This window comes from Prionailurus viverrinus, chromosome C1, assembly GCF_022837055.1.
Source record: "Prionailurus viverrinus isolate Anna chromosome C1, UM_Priviv_1.0, whole genome shotgun sequence".
NCBI lineage: Eukaryota > Metazoa > Chordata > Mammalia > Carnivora > Felidae > Prionailurus > Prionailurus viverrinus.
This window is the reverse complement of record NC_062568.1, coordinates 122881634-122907042: the sequence shown is the minus strand read 5'-3', so window position 1 is coordinate 122907042 and position 25409 is coordinate 122881634. Positions and strand designations below refer to the sequence as shown.

General features: G+C 39.9%; 1 protein-coding gene across 3 annotated transcripts in view; it reads left to right on the top strand.

Annotated features, from left to right (window-relative positions):
- Window positions 1-10522: 10522 nt before the first annotated feature.
- NTNG1 (netrin G1) overlaps window positions 10523-25409 on the top strand; it is a 339124-nt gene continuing 324237 nt past the window's right edge. For 2 of the 3 annotated variants that reach the window (XM_047871014.1, XM_047871016.1), the window contains exons 1-2: window positions 10523-11303; window positions 18273-19027. In XM_047871014.1, coding sequence (XP_047726970.1) covers window positions 18782-19027 — 246 coding nt within the window. In that variant the 5' untranslated portion in view covers window positions 10523-11303; window positions 18273-18781. Of the gene's footprint in view, window positions 11304-11522; window positions 11618-18272; window positions 19028-25409 lie in introns of those variants that run through there. The other variant, XM_047871015.1, reaches the window with a different exon arrangement.

Genomic DNA, 25409 nt, shown 5'->3' with positions numbered 1-25409 from the left:
TCAGACTTTAAAAGCAATCATGCTGGCCTCTTCCAACATGCCAGGGAGGTGAAGGGCTTTTTCACTGGTTGCTTCCTCTTCCCGAAACAGTCTTCCTCCAACTCTCTGTAAGACTCATTCTCTTTCCTCCCTAATGCTGTGCTCAACATCACCTTTGCAGGTCTGTGATGACCACTCTATTTCACTGTACATCTCACCCTCAACATGTCACTTTCATGTCCTAATCTACTTTCCTTGTTTCCATATATTTTTCTTTTTCAAAGATAGTAGATAACTTATTATATTTGTTGTTTATATCACTGGGATCCCCAAACTAGAATATAAGGCTTATGAGTCTTATCTTTATTTGGTTCACCACTGAATCCCAAACTTCTAGAACAATGTCTGTCTTATGCATTCAACACATATTTGGTTGAATGAAGGAAAGATGTGTGCGTTTTGAACATTTGAAGAGAAATGAAAATATAAGAGTTCTATTGAATTATTTTCATTTTCTGATGCAAAATAATCGGTTAGCTTAAAATTATTTTTTAGTAAATAATTTGTGTCAATAATCTCACCATTGCCTCACATATCCACTTTTTGCTTTTCTATTTTATAGCTACCAAATCATTGTCTGCCTCTTATTTGCTCTCCCTGTTTTTAGTATCTCCCTGCTCTGACTCATATCCAGATAAATTCATACATATATAAAGAATCCTGCCATATTATTCATGGGTCTACCCTGCTCAGAACTCTCAATTTTTTTTTGATGTTTATTTATTTTTGATAGAGAGAGAGAGAGACAAAGTACAAGTGGGGGAGGAGCAGAGAGAGAGGGAGACACAGAATCGGAAGCAGGCTCCAGACTCTGAGTTATCAGCACAGACCCCCACGCGGGTCTTGAACTCACAGACCCTGAGATCATGACCTGAGCCGAAGTTGGACAGTTAACCAACTGACCCACCCAGGGGGTCACCCCCCCACCCCCACAACCGCCCGCTCAGAAGTCTTAACTGCTGTATAACATCTTCTGGATAAATTTTAAAACTCTTCACTGGGGATTCAAGGAACATTGACCCATGGTCCTCCCACCTAAATTCTAAGCAGATACCCACAATTCCCTCAAATAATACCTCACTTCCAAGTAATTTGCTTCTCTACCATTTCCTGGAAATGACTTGACTTTCTTGGTTCAGCTGCCTTTGCTCTTGTTCAGTCGCCTGATGAAATTCCTTCTATCATTTACCCATCCAAACCCTAAAAGGTCTTCTTACCTTTCTACCTCCCTTCCCATAAAACATTCTTTGATCTTTGAAGACCAATTTTATTCATTTTTAGTCAGTTTTTAAAATATGTACCTCAGTTTTTATCCTTCACTCAGTGATATTGCTCTGTGAAATCCTCAAGTAAAATTTCAGTGCCTTAGGCACAAAAATTACAGCGTGTGTTTCTTCTATATTTACTTTCCAGGGTATTTGGTACAGTGTTAGACTCAGATGGCCCCCCAAAAATCTTGCCTAATAAATAAATTAATCTTGACATTAATAATGGAAGGTTCAGTCCTATAATATGAGAAGTAAATAATAGTTAACATTTACAAAGTGTTTTTTAACCAAATATATTTATTCTTCATAACAGTATTATGAGATACTCAACATTATTCCCATTTTATAGCTGACGAAAGAGAGGCCCAGAAAGATTAAGTCAGCTACCTAAGGCCATGCAACTGTTAAGCAATGTAATAAGGACTTGAATGCTGGTCTTCAACGATTTACCAATACATCCTACTATATTTCAGAATGACTTTAACTCAAATACACAGAAAATGTATACATAAGCATAATGTATGCACATCCTTATATATAGTTTGTTAAGTTTTTAATTAAACTGTTTTGGAAGTTCTGACTTTTATGGAAGCTGATGGTAATAATTCATTAGGACATTTTGTATACATGTATTAGTTACTGCTGGTAAAGAAAGTCCAATAATCACTGACTGATTTTGAAGAAACTCAGCCTTAATAAAATGTTTAAAAAAGCTTTTAACACCTCATGACTAGATCTCATGGTAGGTTTCAAAGAACTGATGTTTACAAGTTGAGGAATATACTTCTAGGAGAGATTTATGGCAGCTTATAGCTAATACATATGTTCCAGAAATTGGGCCTCAGTTAGCATGGTTACAAATGAACTGTATTATGTAGCAAATGCTTGATTTCTTCCTTTCCTAACAATATGGTTTCAAAGTCTTTGGCCTTCATTCCATCTAATCTTGCAGGGAATCAAACATATACCCCACTTAATTCTAATATATAGACGTTTGTATAGAAGTGTAAAAAAATATTTTAGAAATCAAAATTCCTATTCTATTATCCAAGAATCTGAAGGATACATTTATTTTTGTCTCAGCTTTCATTTAAATTAAGCCCAACCTCAAAGGAAGACTCAAAATGCAAATGCTAGAAGAAACCTTAGGCTAGTAGTGATCCTTGAAACTTAATATGCTTAAATAAAAGTCACCTATCGAGGTGCTGATTCAGGACCTGCTTTATAGAAAGCCCCAACGTTATGTTAAGGCACGAAGTCCACGAAGCCCATTTTAGCAACTACTCCCTTAGATTCATCTAAATCAGCTTCCTCATTTTACAGATTACATAGTTAAGGTGTAGACAAGTAAAGTGACTTATGCAAATTCTCACAGCAAAAAGTGTCTTAGCAAGGTTTTGGTCTCCTCCTGGTCCAATGCTAGTTAGCATTACATCTTTTTCTTCTTTCTTTTTCTTTCTTTCTTTCTTTCCTTTTTTTTTTTTCTTTTCTGAGAGAGATAGCGTACATGAGTGGGGAAGAGGGACAGAGGAAGAAGGAGAGAGAGAATCTTAAGCAGGCTCCATGCCCAGTTAAGAGCCCACACAGGGCTTGATCTCACAACTATGAGATCATGACCTGAGCCAAAATCAAAAGTTGGATGCTGAGTCAACTGAGCCACCCAGGCACCCAGACTGACACTATATCTTAGTGGACTTTCTGAAAAAAATTATTTGAAGGATCCAAACATATAATAGTTTTAAGCTAAACTCACATATATATATCAGTCTCAGATTTTCTATTGCCGAAGTTTGGGCTTCTGTTTCTCGATGCTTAAATGAACTATGAACATTCAGCAATCTTTGTCTATTAATCAAAAATTTTTTTTAATTTTAAATAGATTCCATGCCCAATGTTCAGCTTGAACTCACAACCCTGACATTAAGAGTAGTATGCTCTGGGGCACCTGGGTGGCTCAGTCAGTTAAACGTCCGACTTCGGCTCAGGTCATGATCTCGTGGTTTGTGAGTTTGAGCCCCACATTGGGCTCTGTGCTGACAGCTTGGAGCCTGGAGCCTGCTTCGGATTCTGTGTCTCCCTCTCTCTCTGGCCCTTCCCCTCTTGAGCTCTGTCTCTCTCTCTCTTTCAAAAATAAATAAACATTAAAAAAAAAAAAAGAGTAGTATGCTCTATGGACTAAGCCAGCCAAGCACCCCTCAATCAGTTCTTAATATGAGGATAACTGCAACATTTAACAGTGGTGTGTATACCATGATATACAGTAACTAACAGTCTAGCTCTCTTTCTTCATTGCAAACTCAGCCTTCAGATTACTAGTTGGGGAAAATATAGTTTCAGGGAAGTGGCTGAGGAGAGGGGTAATTTTTTTAAGTCTCATTTTACATAGATATCAAGAAAACTAAGATTTATAGATGCAGAAGGTAATTGGGAATATGGCAGGTAAAAAAACAAAAATAGATTATTCATTTTTCCTCATCAATACACTTCCTGACTTTCTAATCATAAATAGTAAAAAGGTTGATTAACAGTCCCATCTTCACCAAAAAAGAAAAAAAAACCTGAATTCTACTTTGATTTAGACAAGAACTGGTTCACGTAAATAGCAATTTGTTGCTCTTTTTTTCCATTATGCATAACGATGTCTAAATTTCTTGAATGTTAGCATCTTTTTCTAGCTTGTTTTATTTTCTTCCCCTTTCTTTTTGAAAAAATAGTTATTCCCCAACAGGAATTTGAAATACACTTATTTAGGATTGCAAAAATGTAAACCATGGTGGAATGATTGGGGGTTGGTTCTTTCATCTAAGGCTCAATTGGTATCTATAATTACTAATTAGTCAACTTCCATTACTCATGTGTAGCTTATCCCTGGTTACATCGTTGAACCTTGGGTTTCCTGGTCACCAGTCTGCTCTGCAGCCCTGTTCTCCCGCTCTCAGTGCTTACTCAGGGAAATCTGACTAATTTTAATACCAATCTAAGCACAAAACCTCATTAGGAAAGTAGATCTCCTGCCAAAAAGAGGCATATAATGTACTCCAAAAGCAAATACAGAAGCTTTAAAAATTATTTTTTGTTTTAGATTATGCTCTTGCCTTCACAGAGGTTACAGAAAAATGAATGGGAAGTTCTTGGTCCCGCAAGATTGACACGTAAAGTTGCCATTTCTGTGGTCGGTAATGGTAAATTATCAGCGTGTTCATAGTCTCAGCCTAAATAATATAAGATACTTCCTCTCATTTGATTTTCTCTCCTATTGTTCTCAAGTCTTGTTACGGATTTTCAGGGTCGAAAGCTTGTAAGCTTTCACCTCAAAGGCTATCTGTGTGGGGCAGTGAGCTTCAATCATACCAAACTACTGACAAAAAAAAAAAAAAATGCCCTATTGGGTTAGGACTCCTGACTTTGCGCCCCACCCCCTGCTTCCTGGTCAGAAGCATTTTTTGCTCCCTTGTCTGCTGGGTGAACACTACACATCTCTTGAGGCTCTTTGTAGGTCATACACCACTTAACCTACCTAGCTTTTCCCTGGATTCTCCAAGAAGAATCAAATGGTATTTTCCTTTGGGGTTTACCTGCTCCCTGTGGATTCAATTTCAGCTCCTGTAGTAGTATTACATTGGTAGTTTCCAAATTTGTTTTCTCTTGTTGATTGTAAACTATGACAGAGACTGCCTTATTCATCTTATCATTTCTAATGTAGTCCCTAGCACATGGTAGGTGTTAAATTCATGTTTGAGAGTAAGGAAAAAGAAAGAGAGAGGGGGACAAGAAAGAATTCTTATGATATCATAGCTGTCTTACAGTTGTGTTATTTTCTATGGAATTTCACAGTTTGGAGAACTGATAATTGAGTTTTCTTCCTGGCTTATGGGGGAAAGAAGAGAATTCACAATGCCTCTGATTTCATTCTTCTCCATTACAAATAGAGGCAGAATTTAAGAGAATTAGTCATCTTCTGTAGGAGAGGGAGCCTTCTTGCCAAAGTAAAGGCCGCTTGGCACAAATCCATCTTACTCACCAGAAGCCAACACCAGCTTATGTCCACTGCCTCCATTCAGCATAGAAGCTAAAGGATGGGAGCCATAAAGCTGATAAAAACAGCAACCAAGGTAATCATTTCAGAACAGTAAACCTGAAACTAAACCCAGAAGCAGGGAGTCAAAAAAAGTGGGGAGAAACATCTGTATAGAGTATAACTCAAACCAGTGGCACTCTGTGATCTTAGATTTCTCTTCCTTGTCTACTGTTTTTCTATTATTGGAATTTCTTTCATCATGGATATTTTGACTGCAGTGGGTCAAAGAATTTTGGCTCAGCCATTATTGCATTTGTATGATAGTCCAGGAACCTCTTGCAGAGGCTGCTAAACCAGTCTACACTCTACTGTAGTTTGGGCCAGTGGCCTCTTAGAGATTGCTGATGCCATCATCTGAGTTGTGTGCATGTTTGTCCCACTTTGGGTACAAAAAGAGTCTCCAGACTTGACCATTACAACTACATTTCCTTTTAGCAATCTGTAGTATAACATTAAAAATGCATGTTACAATTAATCCAACTCTGTTTTCCCAACATGATAGTCTACACTTTGTCTTGAGAGCTTTGCATTGCCTCCAGCACCTAATACAGTTCCTCGAAGGTGGTGTGGGTTCCATCAATATGTATTGAATTGGAGAGAAGAACCATTGAGATGGAGTTGTGGAAAGATCTCTAAATTAGGCAAAGGGTGTTAGTCTTCCTCCATATATTTTCTTTCTCAATTTGAAAAGGATCCTGATTTTGTTGTTGAAAAATAATTGAAAATATGAAAATTACATTTGAAGAAATCTACACAGCTGTTGATTTTTGAGATGAATTTTCCAGCCAACACACTAGATAAATTGCAAGATCTCCTTTTTTTCAAGAAGTAAATTTATGATCTTAGACAGACAAACTACAACAAAATACAAGCTCATAGACGCTGAGTTTGTTCAGACCATTCTCCAAACTTGCTGGTGGGATGCCCTCTTTTTGTAGCCTCAGAAAAACTGTTTAACAAATATTGACTATGTGTTCTGAGTCTCAAAAACACTGAAATAGGTTAAAAAAATTCAAGTTGTCATGATTTTGACAGATTTTACTTGTTGGATAAAAACATGTAATGTCATAGACTCTGAAAGCATAAAAACTAAGAAGTGGGGCACCTAGAAGTCTCAGTCAGTTGAGCGCCCGACTCCTGATTTCAGCTCAGGTCATGATCCCAGGGTTGTGGGATCGAGTCCTGCCTCAGGCTCCAAGCTAAGCATGGAGCCTGCTTGAGATTCTCTCTCTCTCTTCCTCTGCCCCTCTTGCACGCAGTCTCTCTCAAATTAAAAAAAAAAAAAAAAAGTGATTTCTGTTGATTTCTTATGGGTGATATTAGGTAAACAAAAATAATAAAACTATTCTCCCTCAAACACTTCTAGGTCTGGGAAGTCAAAATGGAAAAAAGACATGAAATATTTGACTAAAAACAGTTATCGTTTAGGTTAGAATGCTTTCTCCTAAAAAAAAATATCAGATTCTACATTTTGTTAAATTTTTATATTACCCTAACCAAGCAGTTTATTTTATTATTTCCAGAGCATTTGATACTGTGCCATATATTAGAAAGCACATGGATACCAAAGGTCACGTTCCCTGCACTAGTCATTAACTATCAATAGCTTATACCATCTGCTATTCTTCATGTTCTAGAATCAGTAGCACAGTAAATATGTGTGTTTTCTTACATTAAACAATATGCCCTTTGGTATACTATCAGTCCTCAGAAAACCTAAATGAGATTCTTGATATATCTATGCTGGGCATGCTTGATACTTGGATACGTTGGATTTGTAAATTTAAAGTTTGAAGGTAAGTGTACTTGGAACACCTACAACAGCAGGAAAGTGCCAATATAGTCCGGTGATAGAGCCCAGACCAGATGGTTAGGGCTTGTGAGAGGTTTAAATGTCAAAATATTTAAGCATTAAAAAATCCTGTTAGGTAAGTAACTTCAAAACCTGTCAAAACTACACTGCTAATGGCTTTGTAATAAAACATGTCCCCGAGCACAGAGTGGAGGCAAGAACCAACTAAAGGTTTTACAACTGCTAGGATGTTTCTACTGGGACGCAAGCAGCAGTTATAAAAAGCATCTATCACGTAGTACACAATTGGCCAAACAGAACTTGTCCCTGATTTGGGTATTTCGGACATGGAAGTCTTAATTTAACATAGTGGGAGTTAGTTCCTGTTACCAAGGAGGCTATGGCTGAATCCTGGAAATGGGCAAAAATTATTCACACCTGAAACGAACTTGATCTTATACCTACTTTATGTTAAGTACTTTAGAGTACTTACAAGAAGACATATCTTTTTGGACTAGATATATTGCAAATATGTCACTACTACCAGTTTGGCATGTTGACGTTACAAGTAATTGAACAGCCTTGCCAAATCTCTAAAAAGAAGGTTTTTAAGAAGCTAATAACCTAGCAAGATGAACAATAGTTAGAGACCTAATGGGATTACAAATAAATGAAAATCTAAGTTGAAGAATGAGGAATGCACGGAAATCTGCCAGAGATCTGAAGCTGGAGAACTGAAAGATCAAACAATTCTTTTCTAAAGGAGAGAGGAAAAAAAAAAATAGAGTCGAAAGGTTAAATAAAAACAGAAAAATTGTTCTTTCCAAAGAAAGTTAAATATATATGTAGGTGGAGAAGGCAAAGGATGGTAGGAAAAGTAAGTATGCCCTAACTTATTTTCTCTGATGCCAAGAATATATCTAAAGTAAATTTTTGATTGTATTATATAATACAATTGTAATATATCTAAAGTAAATTTCTGATTGTATTATATAAACAAATGTGCAAAGATACATTCAGGAAAGCTCTTTTGATAGATAAATTCAAGGGTTCTCTGTTTGAGGGAGTATATCAGATCCACCCAAAGTACTTTTTTGGAGATAAGGTCCTTCCCACTCCATCTCCACTAGAGGAGGGACCATGATCTGGAGAGGAAGGATTTTAATGTTGAAAAGTCTCCTCTGATGATTCTGATTTCCTGGCCAAAGTTTAAATCCACATGTTTAAAACTGGTGATTTACTGAGCCTGTGAAAAGATCAGAGCAGATGTTTGGGAAAAAAAAAAATTCACCTCTGGAAGACTCTCCCATTCCTGGAGCAGAAGAGGCTACTTAACTGGAAAGGGTCCCCCTACAAATATATTCTTCTCGGACTGCTGTGTGCCTCGTAGTTAAAGGAGCCTTGACGATGAGAGAGGGTCTTAGTAAAGCAAGAGGGGAAGGGGTTTAGTTCGGAGACTTTGACATCTGGAAAGGAACGTTTCTCCAGGTTGGGAGCCAATATCACAAAGATCTTCATATATCCCAGGAGGGAATTTCCTAATCTCTACATGGATAAATTTTCTTTACTTTTTCCCAGAAAAGGACCTTAAAATATCAGACAACACTGGGGATAGAAACTCAGAAGGGGTTTTCTTGGCTTGAGTGGAAAGAACAAGAGGGAGAGGTAAGGCTGAGAGCTGTTTGTATTCAGTGTTGAGAAAGTGGGGGGGAGCAGTGAGAAGTGAGAGCACCACTGTGGGTGTTGTTTCTTAACTCCTACTGGCTTCCCTGAAGGTTCTAGTTTCCTGGAGCCCGTCAGGAAGGGTGAAATGGTGAATAGTATCTCCATATAATCAGTATATTTCAATCCTGGAGGAGCATAGACAGGGACTGAATGAAGAGCCAGGAAATGGCCACTGTCTAAGCATGCCTTTAAAGAGTTTCACCCATTAGGTAATCCCTTTTGGCAATGTCAATGCTTAAGAATAGAGGCGGGGAGAAGGAAAGCAAGGAAAACATAGATTCAGGCACTGGAGAAAGTCAAGGGAGGGAGGATTCACTGTGACCTCTCCGTGTTAGAGGGTCTAGGGGCTGGATGCCTGGGGTTCCTGCCTCCTTTCTGGCTGCTTGGGGGCCAAAGAGGGTCTGGTTACAGGCTCAGTTCAACAAACTTCTCCCTCTAACACTCTTCTGACACACCCACCCCCCAGCCATTGCAGAAGTGATCTCTCTGCTCTTAGCTCTGTGCCTTCATAGTTGGGTGTGTAGTTAGTGACCCAAGTGCTCACAGATACCCCTTTCTTACCCTCTGCTCTGCCTTGACTGAACTTGAGTCAGGCTTCTCTCCTCCCCACCCAACCTTGAACGTTAGCTTGCCGGCAAATCTGAGCAAGCACTAAAATGCACAACATGTTTCCTTGTTCGCTTACTCCCCAAATCCGTGGACCACAGAGACGCATTCTTGTCAAACCCCGCAGGTCAGTCATGCCTTCGGTCTACTTCCTCTCCTCTGCCCAACTTTCCCTTGCCGCGTATTCCCCTTAACCGTATCAAGGCTTTTTTTGTTTGGCTTTGAGATGCTTACAGATTTCTGAGATCAGAGCTCTCTCTATATTGCAGTAGCCTTTCTTTCTAATTAAAGTGTCTCCCTATCTAAGTCTGGATTTTGTATTTATTTTATTTTTTGACGTTAGCTTGTAGCTAAGAGTGATTTCAGGTAAGTCTGAGCCCCCACTGGTGGGGAATGAAGTCTTGGGGTCGGGGTATTTGCGTTTTTCTCGGGAAAGGCAAGGAGATCTGACAAGCTTTCTTTTGAACTTCAACTTTCCAAAGGGGAATGGATTTCTAAATAAGGAGGTTCAAGGCTGGCGCTCTAGGGGCCGCTGGCAGGGCCTGGGGATTGTTGGTTGAAAAGCTCAGTAGGGATCCCTGCTAGGGGCGAGGGGTGCGCTTAAGGAACGGTTTGGGGGAGGAGAAGGAGCAGCGAGGGATGGGACGGGCGGGGGCTCGAGTGGATGGTACGTGAAGAGTTACTGGCAAGGGCGCTTCCGTGGGCGAGCTGGGGGTGGGGAAGTGAAGGGTGGTCTCAGAGCCTCAGCGCTGGGAGGTCGTGGAGCGGCGGCACGGGCGGCGGGAGCAGCCGCAGCAACAGCGAGCGGGACGGAGTTAGGACCGCTCGGAGCGCCCAGGTCTCGAGGTAGCGTAAGGTTTGCAATCCTTCCACTTGCTGGCAGTTGCAGAAGATCTGCTTTTAAGTGAAACGTTCGAGCCACCCCTCTGAGGGCTGCGGCTTCCCGGGGCTCGCTTCTTTCTCTCTCTTCACCGGCCCTCACGCTCACTCTTTAATTTGCACGCACCCCTAAGTTTGCTGAGAGCTTGCTGCCCGCTCGGAGCCGCTCCGGCCAGGCGCCGCGGGCGGGGGCGGGGAGCCCGGGAACCGCAATCCAGAAGCGTCGTGGGCCATGTATATTTCATCAAATGGACTTTGGGTGCGTCGCGTCTCACAGCCATCAACGCTATGTGCAGTGACATTTCTGACTTGAGTGGAGGAATGCGCGAAGGAAGCCCGGGCGAAATTGTTACTAGAGGATCTTCTTGGCGCCAATGCTAATTGTCCTGATTTATGTCCCTTCTGACTAAGCTCAACGTCTTCATCTGAAATAAAATGAAAGCTGTGCCAAGCGGGGTAGAACCGCCCGGCCGCTGGTTCTGATCCCCAGGAATCAGGAAATCGTCCTGCAGCTGAAAAAAAAAAATTACAAAAAAAAAAAAAAAAAAAAGGGAGAGAAAAAAATAGAAATAGAAAAAAAAAAATCCCCCAGTAAAAGTTTAAGGCGAGAAGTGGCAGAGGCAGTGGCGCGAGGAGGAGCGGAGGAGAGCCGGCAAGCGGGGGACTGGGCTGGCAAGACCTCCCGAAGGCTGCGATTTCATTATTAATATCACTATATTTTTGGAGGGAGAGGCACCTTTCTCATCCTCTCTTCCTCTCCGCCCACCCCTGCTCCCTCCTCCTCATCTACCTGTCAAAGTCACTGATCTTTTGCATTTCGGAAGAGGACGTCAACGGAAAGGAATTCCCCCTCTCGGCGAGGGCTCCGAGAGGGGGCGACGCGCTGGAGGCTCCCCCTCTGGGGCCCGCGACCAAGGTAATTAAGCGGCGGGGAGTGGCGGGCCGGCGCGGGGCTGGGGGTCCGCAGAGTCCTCTCCCACGGCGGGCCGGGCGCGAGCGGGACCCCGGGGCTGCTGCTGCGGCGGCGGCGGCGGCTCAGGTCCACACCCCACCCCTCTCGCTCCCCACGCGCCCGGGAGGAGGCTCGGCGGGAGCTGCCGCCGCCCGCCAGTGCGCCGCCCGCGGGCTCCGCTGCTGCGGCCGCCGCCCGAGGCGCACCCGGCTGGGCAGGGCCGCCGCCCCGCGCCGTCGGTCGGCTCCCGGCCGGCGCAAGGGCAAGCGGGCCACACGGTAAGTGCAGCCGGCGTCCCCCTCCTCCGGAAACCCGCGCGTCTCGTCTTGGCCCCTCTCCCCCCACCCCCAACCCCGGGTTCCCTCCCTCCCTCCGCCCCCCTCCCCCCCACCCCGCCCCTGCGATCCACAGGCGGGAGGGAGGCTCCGGGTGGGCGAGGAACTTTGCGAAGCGCCTTGAGGAGGCAGCGCGCGGAGCCGCGGCGCGCACACAACCCGCACACTCTCACACCCACACGCGAGTCTTCCTGGGTGTGCTCCCCGAGCGGGTTACGTGTCTGTGAGTGTTGCCTCCGGAGCCCGGGCGCGGGGTCTGTGCCTCCGCGGACGCACGGACGGGCACCCTGCGCGCTCCCCCTCTCACGCGCACACACCTGGCCACACACAACGCGCCAGAGGATTCTTTTTTTCCTTTTGCCAATTGTCTTTGCTTGGGGAGAAAACTTGCCCTCTTGCCGGCCATGTGGAGCCGGTGGCCACACTGAGAGCTTTTGAAGTCTCTTTCTTTTAATCTCCGTTATTGGTGCGAGATTAAAGCATTACTATCCCATGGTGTGCAGCTGGGGAGAAGGGAAAATTCAAAGAGGGAAAGACTTGATGTTGGAATGCTGTGTGGAATATTTTGCTCAGATTCTTTGGTGGCATGACATTAACCGGTTGGCCCAATCGTCTAGGGACACTGAATTCCTGTCCTATATGGATCTGTGGATATCTATATATAATACAAATAATCCCGAATATTATTGGGCCCAAAATAACCAATTAAGTGATTCATACACGCGAAAAGTTCGATAAAAAAAGAAACTGCGCCCTCTGCTGTTTATTCTAGTAACCTCACCCGGGGACCTCCACCCTCCACCCCATCCACTTAGGTTGTCATCTTGCAGGGCTTGCAGGAAAATTCCTAGCGGGGATTTTAAAGGAACTTTATTTGGAGAAGTCGGAGGTTGCGTTCCCATCGTCGCATCAGGTATAGATTTCCAAAGAGTAGAGGCTTTTGTTACCCAACTCCCCCTCCATTCTTCTCTGCACTCCGAACGGTAATGGAGCCCCTCGTTATCATAACAGTTTGTCAGTCTTTGGAATGGAAAATTCTGAGTAAGATTCAGAATTCCACCAAGCATATGGCATATCTGGCACTCGTATTGCTCTAGAAATAAGGCCCTATTTTATGACTGAAAACACTAAAAGTTTTCCTATCTTACAGAAATGGTGGTGGTGGAGGGGGACTACCCAGAAAGATCCTCCAACAAAATGCTTTATTCAAATTTACATAATGGTTAAGCTTGTTAGAAAAAGTTTCCCAGAAATTGTCTTTTCCCGAGACGGGACCAGGTTTTTCTGATTTGCCTAGACCTTGAGAGTATCTCTAACCTGTGGGGAATTAGCAACCTCAGATTTCTTTAAGTATTTTGAACTGTATCACTTTGAATGTCTTATCCTTACCCCCCCCCCCCCCCCCGCCCTTTCTCTTTGGCAAAGGAAAGGCCGTTCAATAACTGTCCAAGATTCTTTTGGAAGATAAGCAACTTTCAGTTTTTCATGAAGATAAAATTTGGGCCTTTGCATGTGGATAAGGATACAAAGGGGAAAAAAAATGCATCAAGTGTTTTACACTTAATGTTGTTACAGTTTATAAACGTAAGGGATGTATTTCCTTTTCTCTTCTGGAAGCCATGAAGTGACATCTGTTTCGCCACTAAAGACCAACATGAGGGCATTCAGAATTTCACATACTGGCTATTAATTTGGTGATACTTCCTACTGTGAAATTTAAGAGATATAATCCTAAAATTTTGTAAGAAAACAATTTATTTGCACACAAAGCTTTTTTTTTTTCTATTGAAATTTTTGTTTTGTCAGCTTTCACAGGGCACGTGTGTTAAAGTGATTCAGGTTAGCTTTTTTAGGAGGAAGCCAATGTATTTTGCAGTTTCCTTTTGTATATTTGCAGTTGGTGCAACTACTTGTCTGCTTCCATTATTATTCTGAAAAAAAATATGTCAAAGAATTAAACCATTACACATTTAGTTGATATGTTTTCTAAGTGTTGTAAAGATTTGGAGAGTTTTGGAGTTACGAGAGCATCAGGGCGCTTGGAGAGAAAAAATTTCATGCAACTCAGAAAGTCAATTATTGTGTTAACAAAAATGTATGTGTGTGTGTATCATATTATAGGTCAGTAAGAGATGTAGCATACTTTTAAAAAATAATTTCATCTTCAGAATCCAGAGTTTTGTTTCAGAACTTCAGGTGGGTGTACATTTTCTTAAATGTGTGTTTGAAACCTTGGATGTCTGAACTTCCCTATGTAAGATGGCAAGATTTGCTGTTGTATGGGAATGAAACCCCAGATTTCTTCTAGGCTTAACTGATTCTGAAATAATTTTTATTATTATCCCATCCCCAAACATCCTGCCAAGTATATGCTGTCTGATTTCTCTAATCATTCTTCTGTCTGTGAAAACCGAGATTTTTCAAATACGAAGGTGTGCTATTCGGTTTTATTAAGAATCTCATGATAGGCAGTTGCTCATAATACCCAATCAAGAATGAATAAGATATGCCAATGGTGTTGTAATACATGTTAAATTCCTTACATTTTGAGAGACAGTTAGCAAAAGGATAGGAGCAAATGTTTTCCATTAAGATGACTAGGAAATGCTTTCTTCACAACAAATAAATAAATGCAAAGAGCATTCAGTATATCTTAAATGTCTTGTCTAGTCCATCTCATTATGACAGTGTTTGAATCTGCTAATTTTGGTGGGTTATAGAATTTGGGTAATATCTTTATCTCTTTATACTTTTCACTCAATGAAATGTGATGATAGTCCATGTTCTTTTTGTTCCTTCCCATTCAGAAACATGCATATTTATAAAAGTCTTAATGTCTATGAGGAATGAGTCAATAGCTGTCTATTTCAGGTGCCCCCGAAGAGCTGAATATTTATAGAATAAATAGCCTACTACCACCAACCCCACCTCCTAGTGAAATTATATAATAAAACGAATGAGCTGGAGTTAACAGATTTACTGTCAATATTTTCCTCTCAGTTGATGAAATTGGCGATTGTTTTTAGAATATAATTGTCTATAATTTTGATCATTATTACTTCCATGTAATATTTTGTAAGGCTTCTCTTCTAGTGAGGGAAAGGGCCTGTGAAGGATCTTATGCAAAGTTAATCCAACGTGGAAGGGAATTAGCTACAGAAGCCTGGAGAAAGATGTCTCATGGATGCAAAGCCATGTTATAGCCCATTTTAGTACAGATCAGTAATATCTGTCAACTTGAGGACATGACATAATTTTATGTTTTTACATTGGCTCTGCACATTTATATACCAGTGAGAGTCTTTGGAGTTCTCATAGCATATTAGTGGTTATTTTTTATCAAAGAGGACTTCTCAGTACTTTAGTGTGTAGGTAGAGATGATGGCATTATTTGAGTACAGTGAGTTTCCAAGATTTGCAAAGCAAAGAACTGGAACTGGGGCTGCCCAGAGCTCTTCTGAAGCTGCTCACATTTAGGTGATGCAGACACCTGATACAATTGAAAGCCCATATTATTTGGCAATCAGTTCAGTTATGGGCCAGAAGGGGTTGGTTTACTATATATTAAACCTTCAAATATGTCATTGGCTGTCTTTGTCATAATCCGTTTGCTTCGATATTTGCTGTGATGACCTAGCTTTTAAGAAGCAATTGATGATTTTAACCTGGTTGAAAGCATAGCCAGATGGGAACCAGTGCCATTAAGACAATAGAGGTTAGGGGGTAAACAATATTCTATTTTCATATCATTTTGTTTTCTTTGAAAACTCCATAATTATACTTTAATGGCAACTTTTCCATTTTGACAGAGGCTTCCTTTCCCACTGTGTGTCATGACAGTTCACAAATTTAATTTCTTACTAATTTTAAACTAAGAGGATTTTCTTTGAAGTGTATGTGGCACTGAAAAAAGTAAGGAGACCTTATATAAAGAATACACACTAGAATACATGCTACAAATACAAAAATTAGAATGAAATTAAGCAATTATGTTAAAGAACAGCTTAGTGACCCTCTGCTCCTGATCTGTAATATGCGTGGTCAATATCTTTTTCTGTGTCAATGGGAGCTCATTAAATGTAAATTCTGCAGACTAACTGAGCCATGCCATATTAGTGCTTGCCAAAGCTTGACATTTTTAATACATTAATAATATGTCTGTAATGTAATGGAAAACTATTAATCACAACTGGTTATGTGCCAGAAATTTAAGCTATAATTGGCTGCTTCTTGTCAAGAATGTCTGTCGCACAGTCCTGCAACTGCCTAATATTCAAATATCTTGCACTCCTCTGCGTTTTTCCTTGTCAGTGCTCTAAATTCGATCAATGGTGTAGTCCATAATTCTGTGTAATGACCATCATTATAATTCTGCTATACTTTAATGAGAATTCGTTCTATTGGGATTGCTGTTGTATCAGGAAACAGTAACAGGCTCACATACATTTCCTTAGTGTCCAAATTTTTCACGTACAGCCACCTGGTCATCCTTTATTTTGTGGTTGTAGTAAGGCAAAATGTGGATAAAGAAAGGGATATAAGACATAAATAGATTAGGGGATAACATATACTGTTTAACAAAAAAAAGTGAAGATTAAGCTCCGAGAGCATTCAAATATATACTTAAGGTCACATTTGAAAAACAGTATTAAAAACTAATTCATAATTTTCACTTGGTTCACACTCAGAGCAGTCCATTCCTGGCCTTCAAGATTATATTGTTCTTGATAAATAAGTTGCTAAGTATTTGAAATTAAGAATTGAAGTTAATAAGTTCTAGTCTAGTAGATTTTACACTTCTGCTGTCTGTTGTGATGCCCAGCTCCCCTACACCCCATGAGAGTCTTCTTGTGATAACAGAGTAGTACACACAGTTGAAAATGCATCTAGAAAGTGTGCATGTGTATTATTTTCACAACCTTTTCAGATTATTAATTGTCAAATTGTTGGATGTTTCTTAAAATATCAACTTAAAATTACCACCAAATCTGAAAAAGCAGAAGGTTGTGCTAGCCACAACACATGCTTCTCTGTGATTTTTTCTTTTTAGCTTAAGATATCAAAATGTGCCCAACACGGTATAGTATAGTCTTTATGTCACAAGGAGGAGGCAGATTCAAATCAGCAGTTTATACATGTTTAGACAAACTGCTAATTATTGCTTCGTAGGAACCCAAATATTCAACACTTTTCCTAATAGAAAATATCACAAATTGCAGCTGGATGATAACATTTTATGAATTGAATATAATGAAAATTGCACTTGCATCCATAAAGCAATTATTATAAATTACTTTGCTATGGAAACACTATTCAGCCATCCCTTGGCATTTCATAGTCTCTGTGGCTTAGTTCATTTTAAGATGGTGCATTATTTAAATATATTGAATTCCTTTTACAAGATTGTTTGAAGATAGTGAACTTCCCTATTTAAACTGCTTAATGTGAATTAAAGGGTCTGTAATGGTATTTTCTAAACTGTGGGCTTTTTTGTCCTTTTCAATTGTTTAAAAAATAGTTAATTATTGGGACTATGACACGATGAACCAACTAATTACACAAATACCTCTTTTTTACACCTGGGTTCCAAATGTTATTTTTTGTTTAGATTTGGACAGTGATCTCTAAAGAGAAAAGTTGCCAGTTAAACTCACCAATGACTAGTACTCATAGTTATGTAGGCTGCATTATCGGTTGACCAAAAGTACTTTTAAACAGTAATTTTTATTTTCTGTTAGAATTAGTGCCATATTATTCTGCTTCATGGCCTGTTAACTCACCCTCAGCTGTTTTTATATGTGCATTTTAAATTGTGCATTTTACTACAGAGCTTTTAGTTTTAAGGCAGCGTATAATATTTGCCTTTGGGACAAATTCTCTTCTGTTACAAAAAGTAAGTGCAAATGCAGATGTAATGGCTATAAAAAGATGTAAGAAAATAGAAAATTCTTATGAAAGGAAAATTTGCTCCTTTGGTTTTATTTTTGAGTATTTTTTCCAGAGAGCCAAGTTATCTTTATCACTAAATGCAACTAAACAAAAGAGGCTAAATTCTTCCATATAATGAGCAAATCCAGAGGGACAGCCTTGTGCCAACAATGCCCGTTTTTCACTCGGGCTAACAAAAGCTAAGAGATGTACAAGGAATTTAGAGATTTTTAGGGTCTCTTTGCCAATAGACAAAAGGCATACAAGTAGTTGTCACTTCTTTGTCATTGTTATAAAAGCGTTCATTTTCCCCCATTGTTCTCCTGTAAGATTTTCTAGCATTGCAATCCATGAGAAATGTTTAAATCTAGCTGCTTGCTCTCAGTTTTGTCAAGATGGAAATATGATTTTTGAAGCAAAAACCTGTAACTCACCTGGAACATGCACATCTGTCTTTGTTACGGAAGAGTTAAATCCTTCGTATCAAAATTCTCCCCAATGTGAATGATTTCTGTGGTTTGCTCATTCTAGCAAAGCATCGGCGTAAAGGTTATCCATATTACACCAATTTGCTTTATATTGCATCAACCCTCCCAAATGTCAACATATCAAACATTTTGTAATGCATCGATTCTGGGGCAATAACTTTTACTCTTCCTGTTTTTTAAAGGGTGTTGGTGCCAGAAGGAAAGAATGATTGATGAGAAGCAGACACCGGGCTATAGACACTCATCCTTTTGCTTCAGATACTATCAGTACATCTGAGCATCCCTTGTGAGCCACGAGCACTGAGGATCACCCAGGGTTATCGGATGTACAACGGCAGAACCATCACATCGCTAAATCATCCTCTGCTCCTGGACATCTTTTACAAAAACCAAACTAGACCTGAGTGTAATAGATACGTTCTAGGACAACGAAAAAGCTGCACGTTGTTGGCGATGCCTACCGCACAAGTATGTTAGACTTCCACCCAAATCCTCGATATACCTGAACGCGCACAATATCAACCCTTGGCTTTTAGATTTGGAATCTACATTGAGATTTCATCCTCTTTTTTTTTTTTTTTTAATATATAGACTTACCTACATATACACATATATGTATATGTAAAAGGGACATAGATCACAAATAAGCAAACCCTGCTTTATTACCACAAAGATTGCCAAGAATTTAGAGATGTATTTGTCAAGATTCCTGTCAATTCATGCCCTTTGGGTTACAGTGTCCTCAGTGATGCAGCCCTACCCTTTGGTATGGGGACATTACGATGTGTGTAAGACTCAGATTTACACAGAAGAAGGGAAAGTTTGGGATTACATGGCCTGTCAGCCGGAATCCACGGACATGACCAAATATCTGAAAGTAAAACTGGATCCTCCGGACATTACCTGTGGAGACCCTCCTGAGACATTCTGTGCAATGGTGAGGCAACCCTTTTGAATAGAATGTTTCATATTAAGTGGAGGCATGTCATTTACGTGTACAGATGTGGTGAGTGTGAAAACTCAAGCAATGAGCTGAATCTGCTGGTGGCAGATTGGTGCTAATAGGCTAGCCTTCTTCTCAGTGGAGGTTTGCAGGACCTGGGATTACGATTCGCAGGGTGATTCATGCACTGGAACGTGCCTTCTGCCTTCCTTACAAACTGAAGCTTCCACTGAAACAGGCGTACTGTATATAACTGAGAAAAGAAAGAGTTCGGCTGAGGGTTCAGTTTCAGATTGGAGTCTGGGAATATGATTAGGCCAAATGTCTTATAGTAAAGGATAAAATCCATTGGTAAACCAACTTTAGAAAAACAAAGTTCTCTTCACATGCCTGTATAGGGCCACCCTTGAGGTTCATTGTTCAAGGCTAGGTTAGAGTTCATGGTTTTCCTCATCAGGAAACTGATGTGATGTGGAAGTCCTTGGTTAGGAGGTCAGTGAGAAGAGAAGCAAAGGAGAGAGGAGGTAATGCCTCCAGAAAAGTCTTCTTTGTCAACTCATGTGGGGTCCTTATTTTCAAGGGTCCTGGTTTTCTATGGGTATTTTAAATACGAATGTTGGAATGTTGAAAGCATATTTGCTGAAAAGTAGTGACCTCGGCATACAAATTCAGATACTATCCTTTTGAGAGGCCAAGTTAAAGAATTCATTGTTTTCGTGGTGTACATCAGTCTTTTCCGGGGTGAAAAGTTAAATGTTATGTGCAAGGAGAACTTTGGAGTGACACATGGGATTTTCACTAAGGACATGGTTGAAAGTTTACCTAAAGGTACTAGTCATGAGTTTGGTGATTAAGCTGATATAAATGAAGGTGCTACAGAGTCCAGATAGTGTGTTCATTTGGTTTATGTCACTTTTTTTTTTTTTTTTTATCACAGGCGGTCTTTATTTGGTAGAGGAATTGTGATCCCATTTTCCCCCACGTAACAGATATAATCATATAGCAGATTTTAATAGTATTCTTATCTGACTTTATTATCTTGAACCCGGCCTGGCATTTTCAGGATAGTGAAACTATTAATCAAAGTAGCATCTGTTCACAGTCCCCAGTGAGTTAAATTAGCATAAGATCATCTTAGACCTAGCACTGTGGAAAAGGTTTTGTAACAGGAAACAATTTTGAGCAATAAAGAGTGTTTTTACCTAAAAGCTAGCAGCTTGACATTTTTCAGAAGTGCCTTTGGGGACTGGTTTGAATTATAGTCTAAACCTGATTTTGTGGAGGGTGAGAAAAAGATCTTGGCTATTAGGTGTCACAATGACTAAAGTGCCCTGAAAGACTAAATATTTCAAAGAGAGGACCCGTCTCTCTGGGAAACAGGTATGTGCTTTGCAAAAAAAACCACAAAAAACAAAAAAACAAAAAAACAAAAAATGTACATTTTAGAAACCAGAGACTTCTAGAAGAGTACTTCATTCAAACACATTAGCAAAACTATAATAAATCTGTAAAAGAGCAGGGACGTTTGTTGGCTTTGCGTAAGGTCTTTGATAATCTCTCATAAAAGGTCAAATTTAAGATCTCATTGCAAATTTGGAGTGAAATTGCTGTGCAGGTGATAAGTTGTGCACTCCTCACAGCAGAGAATGAGTTCTGGGCCAACTCTTCATATTATGAAGAACACTCTAGCTCTATATATTGGTTTGCATGACACTTGTAGCAATATGCCTCTTCTGGAATTGTTTAATAATTTACAGATTGAAGTAAAAGAGCAGACATCTTTCTGCAGCGTGCCGTTTCCACTTGCATAGGTCCTGTATAGTGTGTTCAACCTGTAATTTAAATATGCAGCTTTCCTGATCTCAGCCCCTGGCAAGAAAAGGCAAGTTCGGCACTGTTCCTGTCCTTTTGGGGAAGGGTTTATTGACTGGGTGTCTTTAGTGTGCCTCTCTTTCCGATCATGAGTGGGAAAGGGCACATTACAGAACTTCTCATGCTTCTCATGCCTTTCACAGCACATGGTGTAAGGTCTTTAAGCAAGTCAGTTCCCTACCAGTTCCCTAGCTATGTGATGTTAAAGACCAAAAGAGAAAAAAGAATTAAAGTGATATCCCTCAACTTTCTCAAGTGCAATAATATGTATATTTTGTATGTTTATCCCAAGATCCACAAGACGGCCTTTTCAAAGGCTACATCTGAGTATGAGGCAGATATTTGGAAGCCTTGGTGCATGTAAACTTGTCACGGAGCAGAAACGTTTTTCAAGGGAGAGTGTACGATTTGTGCGATGTTACCTATCAGTGCCTAATTTGGACTCCTTAATATGCATATGATTGGCAGAACAGATTTAATAATCTATCCTTTAAGCACATACTTTGGGGCTATTTGTATGCATATTATATGCCAAGTCAATGATAATGGCCTAATAGGGCAACACTTCATCTATGTAGTTTTGGATTTTCCATAAAACTTTTTAGTGTAAGGGTTCCTGACACCAGGCTGTAAAGCTGTCTCAGGATGCTGTCATATCAGACCTGTTTAGCTGCTCCCTAGCCCAAGGTCTAATGGGAATCCATAAAGTCATTTGTGTTATGATTTTCACACTTTCCTCCTTGACACACACATCCATCCCTTCCTGCTCCCTCAGAGTCGTTATGGCCCATTACATCAGCGTTGCTGCCACATAAGCACAATCACTACTTAGCCCTTATATGTAAATGTTTGCTGCAAAATGGTTTCAGAAATCACCTGCTCAGTTACTGACACCCTTATTAGCTGTCAGTATAACAATTCTGAACACTAAGGGCACATTTGGTGAGAGAAATACCCTGAAATTCCCCTGGCTGATTTGTATAAAGTTGAAGTTCATTGGCAATGTGTTAAGAGTCAGTGTTGCCGCTTTCTGCACTTGCTCCATCATTATGTGGCTGTGACTATCCAGGAATGCAGCATATAGTTTATGGTGAAATTTTAGGGTAAAAAGGGCCACGTGATTCTGTTTGACAATAGATCTCGGCTTGCTAACCCAGATGACCTGTTTAATAACTCTTTAATATATAGTGGTTTTAAATTGCTGTGTATTAGTACTACCAGTATTTGTGAACATAAATTTTATGGGAGAACTCTGCCGTTCCTATTCATGACAGTAAAATAGGGGAAACATATACACATATACACACATCTATATGAATTGTGTATATTGAGACTAATATATATCAATTGCATATGTTGAGACCATACATCTTCTTTTTAATTTAATGTATTCTTTTTAAGTTGTTGGTGGCCCAAGAAATATCTCTGCTAAGGAGGAAGAATCTGAAGCATAGAAGCATAGATTAGGCTTTTTGTTTTTTAGGCTGGGGTAATATGTTAGTATAGATCATGTCCTTCTTCCAGCCACATAAAAGCTTCACATAGCACAGCTTTGTCAGAAAACATGGATCATCCAGTGACGACAATTTGTTTCAATTTGCATAAAGAGCAAATAGGATGATCTGAACCCGTGTGTAAAGCTGAAGTGACAACACAAAGCTATGACTTGTTCTTTGTGTTTAGACAAACTTAGCTGTCATATCTGCACGCAACACCCCAGTGGCTTAAAAATGGCAAAATTATCTGCAATTATCTCCAGCCTGCAGCTAATTTTCTGGATAAGTTAAACAGAAGCTTTGAAAGGAAGCCCACAGACGGAAGAAGTCATGTGCGTTTGTACAATTGATGGTGCAGCAGTGCTGATGACTGTGGAAATGGGAGCCCTTGAGAGCTGCTGTGGATTTCAGAGCCAATCAAAACTAAATTAGGAAACAAAGATTATTAAAAAGTCTTCTGTGCATGTAATTGTGGCATAATATTATGAGGTGGACATTAAGTGTTTCCCTTGGAGACCCTCGGCATCATGAATGCAGTGCGCCTTTAATTACAAGTAGACTCATATTACTAAAAAAAATGGAGAAAATAAAGTACTCTGAGGTGTAGTTAGCAATACCCTCATTATGTTTACTGAAATAATTAAAAGAAAGGATGTAATTTTTCTAAATAAAATGTCAGAATTTGAAATGAAAATGGATTTTCTTTAGGAAATTTACTAATGTGTGCCCCTGCTCTTGATAGGCGTTTACTCAAGTACCATAACAGGCCTATTAATGATCGTTCCATATTGTGCTATTTCCAGATAGACTCCTATTAAGAAAAAAAATACCTTAATTATCGTAAGCATTGTGGATAGAACATATTTCATTTTGTTCAAATGGAATTTAGGAAAGTAGTGGAAAGCCTTTGGGTTTTATGATTTTAACGGAACCCAGCGGGATGGTGAGGGGTAATGCATAGTTGCAGGGCAATCCAGAACTTAAATTTCGAATTTGACATCAGTGCAGGTTGCCATCTGGTGGCTATCAGGTGGCCTCTGAGAAATTAGTTTGATAAACTGAGTTACATTTTCAGTGACAAGGCATTAATATCAATTTTCCAAAAACTGGAAATGACATTGACTTATATGATAATCAAATAATCTTAAAATAACTCTGTTCACATGAAATGTAATTCAATAAATGAATGAAGTTTTAATAACAGTGACATCTTTCATTTGAACTGATTTATCCCTTAATTATCCCAGAATGGAATTTAAAAAATAAAAACCATCAGTTCCTTCATTACTAACACTTCATTGTTATTTAGTTCATTATTTAGACTCATTTCTTAGAAAAGTTTAATTCACGTTTGAAATGAATTCAGTTTCATGGAGATCAATCTTTTTGATCTATCACTGTATCAAGTATTTCCTTGTTGAGGAGCCTACCATAGCTCCTTATTGTCTGTTGCATCAAGTCTAAAGTACTGTAGCTGGGTTTTAAATCTGGTTGTATTCAACCTTTTTTCCCATTCCCACTAGGACCTTGTGTATGGCACCTTCAGGGGACTTATGGCTAATGATCTGATTGGGAGGGGGCTACTGCATTTGGATTGAAGTTCAGTGGCATGGCATGAACAGAATATTATGGGGAGGGAGCTTGGGAGGGAGTTGGTAAAGATTATGGTGGGGCTAACAAAACTTAAAACCACGTCATGTCACTGAATGTTCTCAGATAGTATTCTCTGTGTGTGCAAGTGCCTCTGTCTGTGTTGGGCTGAGGCTTCACAAGTAGTATTCCAGACTACTGAATGCAGAGTGAAGTGAGCAGAGTCATACAGCACATGCAAAACTGAGAGGTGGTGGTGTGAATCAAAGTCAAATAACATGTGTTCCCTGTCTCCAAAGGAAATCAAGGAGTCCTAAGAAAAATGAATAAAAAAGTAGTGTGTACTCAGAGGCTGGGGGAGCAGAGCAGCAAAGCCAGCATTCAGAATTTAAAGGTGAAACATTATTTTGCTGCATATCAAAGGGCCACTTGGAGAATACTATCTGGTAGCCAAGTGCCTGATGCTCAACAATGTCTGAAAAAGATAGAAAAAGGCTGCGTGGGTCAGATGCAAGCACAGTGTTTAAATGACAGCCTAGTGGCCTGGTTAAGGGTAGAATGGCTCCTTATGTCTGGCAGGATGGAATAGGAGAGAAAATCATAAAATGTGTTGAGTTAGACCTATATATATGCCATATATATAAATATGCATATACACATGTGTATATATATATGTAACATACATACATAATATATATGTATGTATGTATTTTTTTTAACTTAGTTGATGCTGGAGTGTGCTAAGATAAGCATGGCTCATCTACCTGGAGCTCCAATTTTACACAAAGATTAGGAGAAGCATTTAACTGAATGCACAAATGCAAGGTTTTTAAAGATGAAACACTCCTCAGTCCCCCAAGGAGTAATCTTATCTGCTCTCTGTGGAGAGGAATATCACTGAAAAGTGTGAAAAGCAATATCCTAAAAATACCATAGCCCTTCCAGATTGTTTTAGGGTCTCTCAGGCATATTCTCCAGACTTTGGTGAGGTGGGCTTGCTCTCCGAGCTTTGGGACTGTACACGGGTCCTAGGCTGGCATCTTGATTGTCTGATGTTGACAACTAGTGTCATCACACAGGAAGTCCCTCATCTCATGTGTTTTCTCTGCGAGGACAAGCAGAGGACATTCCTCTTGCTTGGAATCGTCTGTGCTTCTCTGCACTTCTGTTGATTCCACCCATCCTTCAAGGTCTGTGTGTTTCTTTATATGTACTTCCTGCCAATTTCAGCACATATCATTTTGTTGACTGAGTATATATGTTAGCCCTGCCCGTGTACTGCACTGTGTGGTACCATTTAGCACTTATTACATCTTACTGATTAATACACCCACATGCACATTTGTTTTGTGTGTTTATTGTATCCTGATTCTTTATCTGGATCACCACTCTTTAAATGAGATGATATGTAAGAAAGC